At 33.4% G+C, this 16,399-nt stretch overlaps 1 protein-coding gene across 1 annotated transcript in view; it reads left to right on the forward strand.

Moving 5' to 3' along the window:
• The window catches only part of Pik3c2a (phosphatidylinositol-4-phosphate 3-kinase catalytic subunit type 2 alpha), a 113,339-nt gene that overhangs the window by 66,896 nt on the left and 30,044 nt on the right, over positions 1-16,399 (forward strand). The window contains exons 12-19 of the mRNA XM_026398977.2: positions 1,184-1,306; positions 2,397-2,564; positions 8,141-8,252; positions 8,630-8,775; positions 11,591-11,779; positions 12,931-13,024; positions 13,508-13,602; positions 13,920-14,100. Coding sequence (XP_026254762.2) covers positions 1,184-1,306; positions 2,397-2,564; positions 8,141-8,252; positions 8,630-8,775; positions 11,591-11,779; positions 12,931-13,024; positions 13,508-13,602; positions 13,920-14,100 — 1,108 coding nt within the window. The remainder of the gene's footprint in view (positions 1-1,183; positions 1,307-2,396; positions 2,565-8,140; positions 8,253-8,629; positions 8,776-11,590; positions 11,780-12,930; positions 13,025-13,507; positions 13,603-13,919; positions 14,101-16,399) is intronic.

Below are 16,399 nucleotides of genomic sequence, written 5' to 3' on the forward strand. Positions count from 1 at the left end.
GTAGAAGAAAATATAGAAAACAAGTGATAATTAAGATGGAAAGAAAGTTAATAAGATGCTGAAATAAAAAGGGGAAAATGTTGGGTTGGGGTTGTGGCTCAGAGGTAGAGTGCTCGCCTACCATGCGTGAGGCACCGGGTTCAATCCTCAACACCACATAAAAATAAAGATATCGTGTCCACCTATAACTAAAAAATAAATATTTTTTTTAAGGGGGGGGAAATATGGACTGGGGCTGTAAAGTGGCAGAGAGCTTGCCTAGGATGTGTGAGGCACTGGGTTCAATTCTTAGCACCAAATAAAAATTATAAAAACAAGACAAAGGCATGCTTTTCATCTATGACTACAAAAAGACATTTTTTAAAAAAATGGGAAAATAAAATGAAGTTAAAAGTAATCCATTAGTTTGTTAGCAAGGGGTATTGTATGGACCAATGAAATGAAATTTGGAATATATTCATAAGAGATTCATATTCATATGTGCATAGATTGTACATATGAATAGAGTGGTTAAATTGTAAACCTAGCAATAAATTAAAATATATGTAGAAATACAGTTGAGTCCAAGACTCTTGCCATACAGAATTGCCCTACTGTTTCTAACCAGTTTTGTCCTTGTGGTAGTTTGGGGCGGTCATTCCTATCTAATGAGAGACTATAACAGGATCTGTCCCATGGGTAGAAGCCTCCCTATACATTAAAAAGATTGGCTCAATCAAGCCAGCCCCTGTACTATTATGTGCTTAGCTGATCCTATTTTAGTAGTTCAGCAAAAAGAAAATGGCACCTAGGGAAGATGTAATATTTATGCTCTCTCTAGAATTTGCCTGAAAATGAATAAGTACAATTATGCATTGTCATCTAACTAAAATCTAAAGCTAGTAGCATTAGTTATTTAGTTATGAACACAACACTTAAAGTTCTTCAGCCAGTATCATTTATATTACCTTGAGACTGTCACCTAGGAATATATGTTCTCCTCTGTACTCCTTTGGCCATCCCACTTCTGTGTGTTCATAAAATTTGCAATGATTAAATTCAGATAGATTTTTAAAAATTAAATGAATGGTGACCAGTTAATTTCAGATATTAGTCACTTTGGGGAAAGAACTGCTAATATGTTTGTATTACTTAGCTAATTCATGTTACTAAGTTAGAAATCAAATTAAATTTCTTTTCTCAGTTTCGAAAAATACTACTTGATATGTTCCTTGTCACACAATGGAAAGGATCTTTTTAAACCTATTCAATCTAAGAAGGTTGGCACTTATAAGAATTTCTTCTATCTTATTAAATGGGATGAACTGTAAGTGAAATTTTTGGCTTTTTAATTCTCTTACTGTACCCTGTTCTGTACTTTTTTCAACTTATACATCCTAATTTCAGTTTTACCATTTATACCGAAATTCATTAAATTCTTACTAATGTCCTAAGGTCTCTCCTAGACCTGATTCTATATAACAAACTGAAATTTTCATTAAAAAATCTGAAATACTCATTTAACTACATTTTATTAAATTGCAGTAATATGCCATTTGTTCTTCCTAGACTTTATTGTTAAAGATATAAATTTATATGTAACTCTAGAGAGTTGTTGTTTTGTAGCATTATTTACTTTAGTATTTTTTTTGTAATACTTCATAAAAATCTAGCACTACTATTAATAGATAATCAAAAGAGTAACCTAAAATTTGTGTACATGATGATACTTGGTAATGTTAACTTATTTATTTATTTATTCATTCATTCTATGGTACTGGAATTTGAACCCAGGGCTTTGGCAAGCTCTCTACCACTGAACTACATTCTCAGCCTTTTTTCGCTCTTTTTTAAATTACAAAAATAATATATATCTGTGAAAGCAGACAAATAATTCAGAAATGCAAATAGGGTTAAAAGTAATGCTATCCTATTTACAACACCTGATCTTAGAGTTGACCCCTATTGACTTCATCTGTTCTTTCAGACTCTGAAGGAAAAATGTATTGGTAAACATATATATACATATATGTATGTATGTTTGCTTATATATGTTCATATTTACATCCCAAAACAAATACTCATAAACATTAATCTGATTTGTCTTAAAGGAAATAAATAAAAATGACTACTATTATTTTGCCAGGAAATTGACACTGCAAATCTTAAGTATATTTGCTAACACATTTATGAAGAAAAAAAAATGTTATATTTTGAAATTTATACTGTTAATGAAATTTGTTGAAGACTTTTAACAGTACAAGTTAACCAAACTTGTTACGAAGATGCAGGTTACTCAGGATTAAAGATTTTATTTGATAAGTCAAATGAAATACCTAAAATTGTCAATCCATTAAAAGGTTAAACTTCACATTCAATCTAATCTGTTCTTTCTATTAATACATTTTCCCCCGTAGAATCATTTTTCCCATCCAGATATCACAATTGCCATTAGAATCAGTTCTTCATCTTACTCTTTTTGGAATTTTAAATCAGAGCAGTGGAAGTTCCCCTGATTCTAATAAGCAGAGAAAGGGGCCAGAAGCTTTGGGCAGAGTTTCTTTACCTCTTTTTGACTTTAAGCGGTAAGTATTTCTGAATTTTGATGGTAAGTTACTGTGGATACATGTACACATCAGTATTGGTTGGAGGACAGGATGAGGAACAATGACAAACATGAGCTAAGGAGCGCTCTCAGTTTTTTTCAATGTGATAAAAGAAGATTAGGTCAAAGACACAGAACAAAGGAAACCAGTTGTTCTGCTGTAGTCTGAATTGTCTGTCTGGATATGCAGAGGATTGTTTGCCATTCATTATTCTAGGAGAGGAGCAGCAGTCAATGACTCTCTGTCTTTATGTAAAGTATTATATTATTGAGGTAATACTATGATTTTATCAGTTCCCTTGATACTATTAAAAGAATTCTGCTTTTCATCCCTTTCCTGTCCTCCTCCAGTTTCAGACACTCAAAAGGTACACATTATGCCCTATATTAATTCTGTTTGCCTGACTCATCTGTCTCTACTTTTAAGGGTACCTCTTGTCTTTAATTTCCAAATATCTCACATGTATGCAAAAACCTATTATGGGTTTCTTTCCCCCTATGCTTCAGGGTTAAAGAATCTTTTAATATCCACTGTGGTCTATTCCATTGTCCAATATGTAGGACACCTATAAAAACCTATAAGATTGTTAAATTTAAATTTTTATTTGTGTCCTATGTGTAGGACAGTGGGACATAATAGATTAATAGATGAAGTGCAAAAGGAATAGTTCTTAGAATAGCCAGGTTACCCTAAAGGGAAAAACAAACAACTGAGTAAGTTTGAGATATGCTACATATAGTATGTGGGAATGTTGTACAGCTTCATAATGCATGTGGGCATATTAAAGTATCTAAGTTCTATAGTCAAAAAGGCCTATTTAAGCTTTATAACCATATAGTTAGTCTAATAACAAATACTTCTATAACACTTAGGGTTGGTATTATCTGTGTGCTGTACAAATATCCTTATATTCTCCACAACAACTCTGTGAAGGAGATATTGTTATTACCCCCTGTTTTAGAGAGGGAAACCAAAGTACCAGGCTAAGTGCCTTGGTGCTTGCTTAATAAATTGTGAAATTGGGATTTGAGCCAGACAGTCTGGATCCAAGGTCTATGTTTTTAAATGTTATCCTTTGTTTACATTCTCAAACTTATTTAATACCATAGCACTTTTTTGTTGTTCAACAATATATCTTTTGAAATACTGGGACAGTTTGGAAAATTATTTAATAATAGATCTATTTAAACTAAATCAAAAATTTAATATTAAGAATGAAAAATATCTGCTAATCTAGTTCTGCTTCCCTTTTCTTCCTCTTCTTAAATGAGAGAAACACTGTTTGAATTTCCAGTAATCATTTTTGAAATTATATTCAAAACACTGACTTCACAAATGTTCTTCTTGATATTTTCCCATGTACTTATGTGAACCATGCTTCTTCTAATTATTTTCCTCATATTTGAAGAGGCAGTATAAGATTTATTATCTAGTAGATTCAAATTTTGTCCCCTGACTCAATTCTGAACCATTAAAGGCTAGAGAAAAGCAGTTGAAGTGATTACGATTAGTAATGAGTATTCAGAACCCTTTTGTTAAATATAATCTATAACTTCTCTGAAATAGAACATACTGATATGATATCATTGGCCCTACAAAGAAGAGGAATTATGTCCTCAACTGTCTTTGATAAATTGTGTCAGAGTAGTTATGTGAGAAAGCTGAATGTGATTTCATCATTAACATTAATTTTTATATAAGCTAGTTTGAAAACATTTCTGTTCTTGAAAGTACCATCACTGTCACTATTGTTGTCTACTAATAAATGTTTTTTTCATATGAATGATGTAACATTCTTTCATAATTTGAGAGATTATAAAGTGAAAGGCAGTTGACTTCTGTGATATTTTGAAATAGTTTGCATCCAACACTCATAAGGTGAATAGATGGCATTAAGCTCAAGACTGACAAGTAGTGCGGTCATTCTGGTAATGTTAGGACTTCATACTCAAATTAAGAGGGAAGATGATTTTACATTAATATATACAGAGAAGCTAAGTATTAATGATCTAGTTCAGGTAGCATACTGTGATTAGTAACTCTGTTCTAGCAATTCCTTTTAAATTATTTCTGGTTAAGATACAACCTTCATACAACTTGATGGAGTCACTGTCACAGAAACCAATTGACTCAAAGACCTTTTGAGTCAGCCTCTCTGAAAATGGCATATAAGGAGATTTAAGCATTTAACCTGCCTTCCTGTTAGAGTTGTATCTTATCAAATAATTGATGTGAAAGTTTGGAGTTTTGGGGGGAAGAATACTAGGCATTGAACTCAGGGATACTTGACCACTGAGCCACATCCCCAGCACTATTTTGTATTTTATTTAGAAACAAGGTCTCAATGAGTTGCTTAGCTCCCTGCTTTTGCCTGAGACTGGCTTTGAACTTTATTTGAACTTGTGATCCTCCTGCCTTAGCCTCCCCAGCCTCTAGGATTACATAGGCATGTGCCACCAAATGCAGCTGTGATAAAGTTTTTAGTAGAAAAGTTCTAGCTAATTGAAGCAGAAATTTGAATATCAAAAGTTTTCAAACCTTGGGGCTGGGGTTGTGGCTCAGCGGTAGAGTGCTTGCCTAGCACGTGCAAGGCCCTGGGTTTGATCCTCAGCACCATATAAGAAATAAAATAAAGATATTGTGTCCATCTACAATTAAAAAATAAATATTTAAAAAAGTTTTCAAACCCTACTAAAATAATAGATTTAGACCAAGGTTTCTCAGTCTCGGCAGTATTGACATTTTGGGACAGATAATTCTTTGTTATAGGAGACTTCTGTGTATTGTAGATGTTTAGCGGTATCCCTGGCTTCTACCCACTGACTTCTAGTAGTACCCCCAAGTTGACAACCACATATTTCTGCAGACATTGCCTCATGTCTGCTGGGAACATAGGCCCCCATAGAGAAGCATTGATCTAAGCATTGATCATCAATACCTTCTTAAAGCCATTTAGCTTTTCTGAAATTTTATAGTAGATGATTTAAATTGATAGCACTTAAACAAACTAATAAATCATAATGTTATAGAAAGAGAAAGAGGTAATCCCAATGATGTGTGCCTCTTTATTTGATGGAGTAGGCAGTAGTGTACAATACTACCTATGAGATACTGAGTATTCTTTTTTTTTTTTAAAGAGAGAGAGAGAGAGAATTCTTTTTTTTAATATTTATTTTTCAGTTCTCGGCGGATACAACATCTTTGTATGTGGTGCTGAGGATCGAACCCGGGCCGCACGCATGCCAGGCGAGCGCGCTACCACTTGAGCCACATCTCCAGCCCCAGATACTGAGTATTCTTGCTGAAGACCTAAATCTGAATCACATCAAGCCACTAGATCTAATTACTACTTAACAGAAAATACAGGAAGTCATGTTAAAAGACACCAAAGGAATATAATCAGCAAAATTCATGAAATAGAAATTGCTATAGAAAAAAAGACCTGTATTTTCAGCAAATAAATGACAGGAGTAAAAGGGAAAGGACAAAGTGTGCCAAATGCAAATAGTTTCATCTTTGAAAGCCATATAAGCTGTCACAAGTGTAATAGCCACTATACACAATACATTAACAAACGGGCATGACTGTGTCTAATAAAATTTTATTTACAAAACTAGGTGGTAGGACTTTGCTGAACCTGAATTAAAAGATGCTTAAAAAGACATTTCAACTGGCACTGGGCATATAGCTCTATTGGTAGAGTGCTTGCCTTGTATGCACAAGGCCCTTGGGTTCAATCCCCAGCCCCACAAAAAAAAAAAAAAAAAAAAAAGATTTTAGCCAAATGCAAATGTTGTTGGACCTTGTTTGGATCCTGTTTCAAACAAACCAATGGTAAAAACAACAGCAAAAAAAAGAGAAAATTCAGGGAAATTTGAAAACTGACTAGATATTTTATGATCATAAGTAATTTGTTAATTATTTTAGGAGAAATAATGGTATTATAACTACTTCAAAGGGAAACTTGATTGTTTAGACTTATGTAACAAAATTTATAGACCAAATAGTGCAATTAAGATTTGGCTTAGGGCTGGGGATGTGACTCAAGCAGTAACTCGATCGCCTGGCATTTGCAGGGTGCTGGGCTCGATCCTCAGCACCACGTAAAATAAAAATAAAAGATGTTGTGTCCACCGAAAACTAAAAAATAGATATTTAAAAAATTCTCTCTCTCTCTCTCTCTCTCTCTCTCTCTCTCTCTCTCTCTCTCTTAAAAAAAAAAAAAAAAAAAAGATTTGGCTTAAAGTTGAAGTTGGACATAGTGGTACATGCTTTTTTTAATCCCAGTGGCTTGGGAGGCTGAGGCAGGAGACTCGCGAGTTCAAAGCCAGCCTCAGCATAAATCAAAGGGGCTCAAGCAATTCAGTAAGACCCTGTCTCTAAATAAAATACAAAATAGTGCTGGCTGGGGATGTGGCAGTGTCCAAGTACCCCCCTGAGTTCAATCCCAGTAAAATAAATAAGGTTTGCTTTGAAATAATCTAGTTGGGTGTATGGGTAATTTTTAGAAATGACAGCTTAAAATATATCAAACATTCAAAAGTTATTAATGTGGGCAAGAGAAAATAGTAAGACAGGAGTTCAGTTCTGAAAAGGACATTTTATGTTTAAATAAAATGAAGATTTGACAAAGTTCATAACTTCCTGCTTTTATTAATCTTATATTTTTCAAATATTTCTTCTATGTAAAGATAAATCAATATCTTTGACTGTTTTAATTTAAGTAGAACATAAATTGGTAGTCTAGGCCAAGGGTCCACGTGTTCAAGCCCATTGTTTGTTTTTATATATACAGTTTGCTAGAACCTAGCACACATATTCATTTATGTAGAATGTATAGTTATTTTGCATTATAATTGCCAGGTTGAGTCTTTGCAACAGAGATGAGTGACCCACAAAGCCCAAAATATTTACTGACTGGCTCTTTTTTTTAATATTTATTTTTTAGTTGTAGTTGGACACAATACCTTTATTTTATTTATTTATATGTGGTGCTGAGAATCGAACCCAGGGCCTTGCATATGCTAGTTGAGCACTCTACCACTGAGCCACAACCCCAGCTCCTGACTGGCTCTTTACAGGAAAAGTTTGCTGACAAGGATAGAGATACAAATTCTCATCTCACATGATTGGTGCGATTGGTGCTTTAACACGAGAAAATTATTCATTTTTTTGGCATATTCTAATGGTAAAAGCCATGAAGCAGTCCCCAGGTGGTAGTCCAAACCACCACCTTAAGATGTATTCCCTTACAGAAAATCTTGAAACACTATCATTTACCCCTTCCTATTTATAGAAGTTGTTTCGGAGACAGGTGATTCTGAATTTACTATTCTTCTCGAGATAAATATTTTCATTCTCCCTCTTTGTTCCCATCCTATACTTTAATACATTTACTTAAAGTCTCATTACAGTTTGGGAGTGACTTCTTCTGATATGTTCTTGAAGATGATATTTTTATTTAGTGAATGTTAGTGAATACTAACATTTCAGATTGATTATCATGTGTTGTGTCAGTTTTTTAAATGAAAATTATTCTTTTTATATTCATGAAGGTTTTTAACATGTGGAACCAAACTTCTCTATCTTTGGACTTCATCATCAACAAATTGTATTCATGGAACAGTCCCTAAAAAAGGATATCTCATGGAAAGAATAGTGCTACAGGTAATGATACTTCTTGATATGTGGAGAGGTTTAAATTTAAATTTCTTGAAAAAAATATATATATATCTTTTATTTGGGCGTTATTAAAGAAGCCTAATTGACCGTTTTAATTTCAGAATTTATCTTCAATTTAAATGTCATGAAGCCATTTTCAATTTCTGAGGATACAGTAAAACATGCATTGTATCTATTCCAAGAAATATATGTGTAATATTGAGAATTACCAACTATTGATAATCACTTTCAACAAAACCCCGAGAAACACTAATATGATCTCAGTGTAAATCCACCCTGATTGTTAAGGGGGAAAAAAAGTCCATTTTCTTAAAGACACATTAATGTTCTATATTTTGATCAACTTCTGTTCAATTTTTAAGGTTGATTTTCCTTGTTCTACATTTGATATAATTTATACAACTCCTCAAGTTGACAGAAGCATTACACAGCAACACAACTTAGAAACACTGGAGAATGATATAAAAGGGAAACTTCTCAATATTCTTCACAGAGACTCATCACTTGGGTATGCTTCATTTATTCTGTTTGTAGCCTGGGTATCTCCTACAATGTAAAGCTCATGTTAAGAGCTTGTATTAAGTGCTCTGATTTAGTTCATGATTTAGCAGTGCTCTTGTTTTGGAACACTTTCTATTTAACTTAGGCTTTTAATACAATTTAAAAAAATAAAAATAATATGAGGGCTGAGGGTGTAGCTTAGTGGTAATGCACTTGCCTGGCATGATAAAGCCCTGGATTCAAGTCCCACAAAAAAAGAAAGACTGTGTGACTACATAAAAGTTAGATCATGTACAAGTCAAACTTTTTATTTGATCAAAAGGCAAACAGACTGGGAAATATATATCAATGAAATAATTTCCTGTAAGTACATGTTTATGGGGCTTGGGTGGTGGCTCAGCAGTAGAGTGCTTGCCTAGCATGTGTGAGGCCCTGAGTTCAATCCTCAGCACCACATAAAATAAATAAATAAAATAAAGATATTTTGTTCAACTACAACTAAAAAAGAACATGTGGGATTCCACCTCTTGGGTCCCCTTCTTCCTCCAGGGAGAAGTCTTTTCTACTGTCCTTTAATAAAGCTTTTACTTTCCACTCTACACTTGCCTCGGTGTGCTTCTCTGGTGTTATACTTCAACATCAGGGAAACAAGGACTCATCACCGGGTAAACAGTGGTAGCAGATTGGAGGAGGTTCCCCACCGAGATCTACACCAAGGATTTTGTCAGCTATGTCCTGTAATGCCCAGTCCTGAACTCATTTTTGTGGCTCTTTTACAACTTATTTTCATCTACAGAGGCACAGACCCACTTCACTCCTTTTGTGCAGTGAACTGACTTTTCTCTATCTTTGCAAACAATGTTTGGAAGAGCCAGTCTATTGGAGGGTCTTCCATATTATAAAATATGGTTCTCAGACCCTGTAGGACTTGAGGATAATTCCCTGCTGTGTTACTACCATCTTCCCTGTGAGAGGGCTTATCTTTCTTCTGTGTTTTGAGTGCTCTATCAACTCAGAAGAGAAGAATTTGTGGTCAGAAGCTAAGGAATACTAGAAACCATGAGATTTGAGAAAATACAAGAAATAATTTTCTCTTAGCCATATTATCTATTTGTACATTCACAGTCACTCACACTTTGAAAGTCTTGTGTTTAAATTATCCATAATTGTAAGAGATAATTTCTGGTTATTTCATTCCAATAAGTGTCTAATTCTATTTTTAGCCATATTAAAAAATCAGAAATTACTGCTAATAAAATCTATATATTCAAAAAAAAAAAAAAAGAAGAAGAACATGTTTATGTCAATAAGGTAAAGATCAATGACCTTTATAGTAAAGGAGGGAGAATATGAACAGTCAATTATTGGGGAAATAAATGCAGAGTGTTTTACATATTTGAAAAGATGTTCAATCTCTTAAAGAAAAGTAAATTAATACAACATACTCTTATACCCATCAGAGTGGTGAAAAGTTAAAAGGCCTCATCACATAAAGTATTGTTAAGGATATAAAAAAGTGGGAGTTATTCTATTGGAAGAACTATAAAAAGCCACAACCCTTTTGGAGAGCAGTTTGGCAAAATCTATTAAAGTTACAGTGTGGTATATTCTGTGACCCAGAATTGCCCCTTCTAGTAATGAATTGAAGAGAAAATTCTTATGTATTTGATTATTAGAGATAAGAATGTTCATTTTAATATTTATTTGGATAAATGAAAAAGACTGGAAATGCCTATCAATAGCAGTTAAATTATCCAGTGGAGAATTACAAATATTAATAATGAGGTCATAACTATATGTACTAATACATAAGATATCTTAAATGAAGGCATAAAGGAAGAGAATAGTGAATATAGTTTGTTGCCATTAACATAAAGGAAAAGAAAACCTAAAAATATCCATATGTATCCTGTATAGCTAAAAAGGAAAAATTTAAAAAACAGATATTTTAATGCTAAAAAAAACACAAAACACACATATGTATGTCTATATAAATAGATTGTTTCTGGAAGCGTGCATAACCTTAAGTGGTTGCCTCTGGGAAGGGGGATTGGTAGGAGAGACTTCACTGCTCCTTTTGCAGTGTTTGAATTTTTTCAGTATTCCACATGAAATGAATACAATTTATATGTGTTGTATAAATGAGTTAGTAGTATAACAGTGAAATAATTTCATTCACATAAATATTTGTCATTAAAGCAATTAGAATTTCTAAACTGAGTCCTTTTCATTTTGACTATTTCTCAATTCAACTGTATTAATTTTCTAAAATATTATGGTAGCTTTTTTTTTTTTTTTTTTTTGGCAACAGGGGAGGAGTGGTGGTACTGTGGATAGAACTCAGGACACTCAACTACTGAGCCACATCCCCATCCAGCCATATATATATATATATATATATATTTTTTTTTTTTTTTTTTTTTTTTTAAGGGACAGTGTCTCATTGAGTTGCTTAGTGCCTTGCCATTGCTGAGGCTGACTTTGAACTCAAGATCCTCCTGTCGTGGCCTCCTGAGCCACTGGGTTTACAGGCATGCATCACTGTGCCTGGCTTTAATAAATTTTTATTGTACTGAATTATCCCTCATTTTCATAACTAAGGCTCTTTTATTAAGGCAGAATAATTTATTTCTGTTCTCAAATTAGAGTAGATTAGTGGTGTTTGTTATATGTTGCATTTTTTCTATTCCAAATTAGTATTAATGATTTCACCAAGAAGCAGCTTTCTCAAATGAGTAAATATTTTTGTATTTTTAATCATTGAGATTATCTATGGCATTATCATATCACTGAGAAGTAATTTAATTCTATTATGTACACAGACTTTCTAAAGAAGATAAAGCCTTTTTGTGGGAGAAACGTTATTATTGCCTCAAACACCCAAATTGTCTTCCTAAAATACTAGCAAGTGCCCCAAACTGGAAATGGGTTAATCTTGCCAGAACATACTCATTGCTTTACCAGTGGCCTCCATTGTACCCACTGGCTGCTTTGGAGCTTCTTGATTCAAAGTAAGTAAAATATATTTATTTTCTTTTACTGTCAGTTATATTGCAGTAGTTCTTCCTTTTTAACACAAAAACAGTCAATACGATATAAAAAAGTAAATATACCTTTATTCAAGCATAACCTTTTGCATTGAAATTTTCATAAAAGCATTTTATGTCATTTAAAACTAACCGAAAAAAAAGGGTTAGATTGTGGGTCTGGAGTTATAGTTCAGTGGTGGAGCACTTGCCTAGCATGTGTGAGGCACTGGGTTGGATCCTCAGTACCACATAAAATAAATAAATAAAATTAAAAGGAGGTAATGTGTCCATCTACCATACACACACACATATATATAAAAGGAATGGTTAGATTGTATATTTTTAACAATTTGTTGTATTTTAATGATATGAGCCAAAATTCATTTTCATATATTTAAGGTTTCAGAATAATTCCAAAATTGAATCTGAATAACACAGTTAGATTTTCTTCCTAATACCAAGAAAGTGACACATGCTATAATTCCAGAGACTTGGATGCTAAGGTAGGAGAATCATAAGTTCAATGGCAGCCTCAACAACTTAGTGAGATCTGGTCTCAAAAAATAAAAAGGTGGGCTGGCTAGGGTTGTAGCTCAGCGGGAGAACACTTGCCTAGTACATGTGAGGCTCTGGGTTCCATCCTCAGTAACAAATAAAAATAAATAAAGAATTGTGTCCATCTACAACTAAAAAATATTTAAAAATAAAAAGGTTAGGGGCTGTAGTTCAGTGGTAAAGCACCCCAGGATCAATCCCCTATACCAAAAACTAATATTTTTTCTTCTTAAGGAAGAAACAGCCAGGCGCAGTGGCACATCTAAGCTGCTTGGGAGGCTGAGGTAGGAAGATCATTGAGTTCAAAGTCAGCCTCAGCAAAAGTAGGCACTAAGCAACTCAGTGAGATCCTGTATCTAAATACAAAATAGGGCTGGGGATGTGGCTCAGAGGTTGAGTGCCCCTGAGTTCAATCCTTGGTATGAAAAAAAAAAAAAAGAAGAAACACATTGCTTTAGAAAAAAAGAATTGTTTGTGTATTCTCTGTCAGGAATAAATTGAAATTGGAATTGTTTGGGGGAAATACAGCTTTACTAGAAAGAAGCCTCTGTCAAATCTGAATTTTTCTGATGTTTTAGATTTGCTGATCAGGAAGTAAGATCCCTGGCTGTGACCTGGATTGAGGCCATTAGTGATGATGAGTTAACAGATCTTCTTCCACAGTTTGTACAAGTAAGTTTTTTAGTAGGTTACCTCCCTCCTTATGCCTCATACCCCACCTGGTTTTAAAAAGTAAGGAACTTAGAGTTTACCTGCAGTTTTAATTAAAAGTAGTTTTTGTATTATTATAATGTTGGGGATCATTGCATGAGGATTTAGTGTGAATTTTTTTCCACTATTGTTATCTTGAATATTATATATCTGTAGATGAATTTTTAATTCTCAGACTTCTTAAAGTCTCACAATAAAGCAGACTTGAGCTTTTCCTTGATTTTTCATTATTAGTGAAACATAGCTAATGCATATTTTGTTGAGGTTATTCCTGTGCTTGATTTTATTAATTTGGCCTGTATTAATTCATCTGTTTCATTTTTGTAAGTATCATCTTTTTGTTAAATTTATACTTGCTTTATAGAATTTATCTTTTAATAATTTTATTTGAACAATTTACTAGGGACTTAACCACTAGTAATCCTTATTCTCTTTTATAAATAGGCTTTGAAATATGAAATTTACTTGAACAGTTCATTAGTGCGCTTTCTTCTGTCCAGGGCATTGGGAAATATCCAGATAGCACACAGTTTATATTGGTAAGATATAACTTTTATGAAGTACTTTGTTTCCATTGTTAATATTTATAAAGATGCCATACTTTGTAAGTCTAAATAGTATGCTCAGAATATTTTCTATAAATACTAGATATTTTATTTATTTTAAAGAAGCTAAGTTTTTGTGTTTAGAAATAAACCCCAAAATAACAAAACCCTCTGTGATAACTGTATAAATAGAGTTTTTACTTGCTTATATAGCTTACCATAAATTTCTGAATACTAAAAATGAACCCGTTAAGTTAGTTTTGTTCATTCAATTATCAAAAGTGGCTGACATAAATATTTTGCTGTATTAGGCTTCTCAAGGATGCCCTACATGATACACAGTTTGGTGTCCGATATGAACATGTATTGGGTGCTCTACTCTCAGTAGGAGGAAAAGGACTCAGAGAAGAACTTTCTAAGCAGACAAAACTTGTACAGCTTTTAGGAGGAGTAGCAGAGAAAGTAAGGCAGGCTAGTGGATCAGCCAGACAGGTATGTACTCAAAAGAGAACATAAATGTTTTGTAAATGATCTTTATGGTGCTGACAAATTAAGTTGTACTACTTTTTTTTCTTTTGAAACAGAGAAAATGAAGAATTATTTTAATTCTGAAAATGTGTCAAAAGAAATTTTTCCCAAATTAATCTTTTCTCGAAGTGCAATAAATAAACTTTTTTAATCAATAGATTCCCAATAGAATTCTAACTATACCTGTACTATTTTGGACAGATAAGATTCAAAGGCTAGGGGCTGGGGATGTGGCTCAAGCGGTAGCACGCTCGCCTGGCATGTGTGCGGCCCGGGTTCGATCCTCAGCACCACATACAAAGATGTTGTGTCCGCCAAAAAAACTAAAAAATAAATGTTAAAAAATTATCTCTCTCTTTCTCTCTCTCTCTCTCTCTCTCTCTCTCTCTCTCTCTCTCTCTCTCTCTCTCAAAAAAACAAAGATTCAAAGGCTATTTAAAATATATGGGAAAAATTCCATAATTCAGGAGACCAATGCTTTTATTTACTATGCTTATTAATTCCTTTCTGATTAAAATTGTTCTCAAGTTTGTTTTTCACTCTTGTCATTAAAATTTTTTGTAATTGCAAAGTATCAGAGCTGATTTTTGATTTAAAAAAAATAGGTAATAAAGTTTATAGATTCGAAAATGAGGAGTTAGTATTATTTCCAATTCACTCTTCCAGTTCATAGTTTACTGTACACTCTTCTTGGTCATATGATATATATACCCGCCCCGCCCACACACACACACACATATACACACACATGAATTTGGGGAGTTATTTTAGTTTTACAAAACAGAATTTTCCCCCTTCCACTCTCTCACCCCCCCCACACACACGCGTTTCTCTTGTTGAGGTAAAAATCACCTAATATAAAATTTAGCCATAACAAAATGTATGATCATTAGCTTTTAATACATATACAGTAGTGTTGTACAGCATTACTGCTATCTAATTCTACAGTATTTTTATAATACCAAAAAGAAAGCATGTACCCATGGACCATTCACTCCCCATTTCCCTTCCTCCCCACCCCTGGCAACTACTAATATATGCTTTTGTCTATATGAATTTGCCTATCCTGGACACTTTATATAAGTGGAATCTCATAATATTTGATCTTTGTATCTGGTTTCTATTTTTTTTTTAAGAGAGAGAAGAGAGGGAGAGAGAATTTTTATATTTATTTTTTAGTTTTCGTCAGATACAACATCTTTGTTTGTATGTGGTGCTGAGAATCCAACCTGGGCCGCACACATGCCAAGCGAGCGCACTACCGCTTGAGCCACATCCCCAGCCCTTTGTATCTGGTTTCTATATGAATCATATAATATGTGGTCTTGTGTCTGTTTTTTTTTTCCACTTAGCATGTTTTCAGAGTTCATCCATGTTCTAGAATGTTTAAGTTTGTCATCCCTTTCTATAGCTAAATAATATTCCATTGTTTAGATATAGTTCATTTATTTATCTGTTAATGAGTTGATGGACATTTGGGTTGTTCTGCTTTTTGTCTAATACTAATAATGCTGATAAGGTGTTCAATGGACACCTTGTTTTTACTTCACCTAAGAATGAAGTTTCTGAATTATATAGTAAATCTGTATTTAACTTTTCAGAGGTATTATGGAACTGCTCTCTCTAGCAGTCCTACCATATTATATTTCTGCCTACCAGCAGTATAGAAGAATTCTAATTTCTCAACATCTTCATCAACATTCCCCCCCATCTTGTTTGTTTTTTTTTTTTAATGATTTCATTATAGCCATTCTAGTGGGTATGAGGTCATATCTAGTTGGTTTAATTTGTATTTCCTTAATGACTGATGATGTTAAATGTATTTTTACAAGTTTGCTGTTTGTATATCTTCTCTGGAGAAATGTCTAATCAAGTACTTTACTCATTTTAAAATTGAATTATCTTTGTCTTAAATTGTTAATCATTCTTTATATATTCTGGGTACTAGACCCTTATCAGATACACTATTTTTTTTTTCAGATACACTATTTGTTAATATTTTTTCTTTCCATTGTGTGGGTTATCACTTCCTTGATAGTTTCCTTTGATGCACTGTAATTTGTTTGTTTAGTAGGGGATTTGAGATGAGATCTTGCTATTTCCATGACTGAACCAAAAAATATCCTCCTACCTCAGCCTCCTAAATAGATGGTATTACAGGCATGCACCACCATTCCTGGCTTATTTTTAAACTTTGATCAAGTCCAGTTTATCTGTTTTTGTTTTGTTTTGTTTTGTTTTTGTTTTTGTCTTTCATTGCTCG

Source organism: Urocitellus parryii, chromosome 4, assembly GCF_045843805.1.
Source record: "Urocitellus parryii isolate mUroPar1 chromosome 4, mUroPar1.hap1, whole genome shotgun sequence".
NCBI lineage: Eukaryota > Metazoa > Chordata > Mammalia > Rodentia > Sciuridae > Urocitellus > Urocitellus parryii.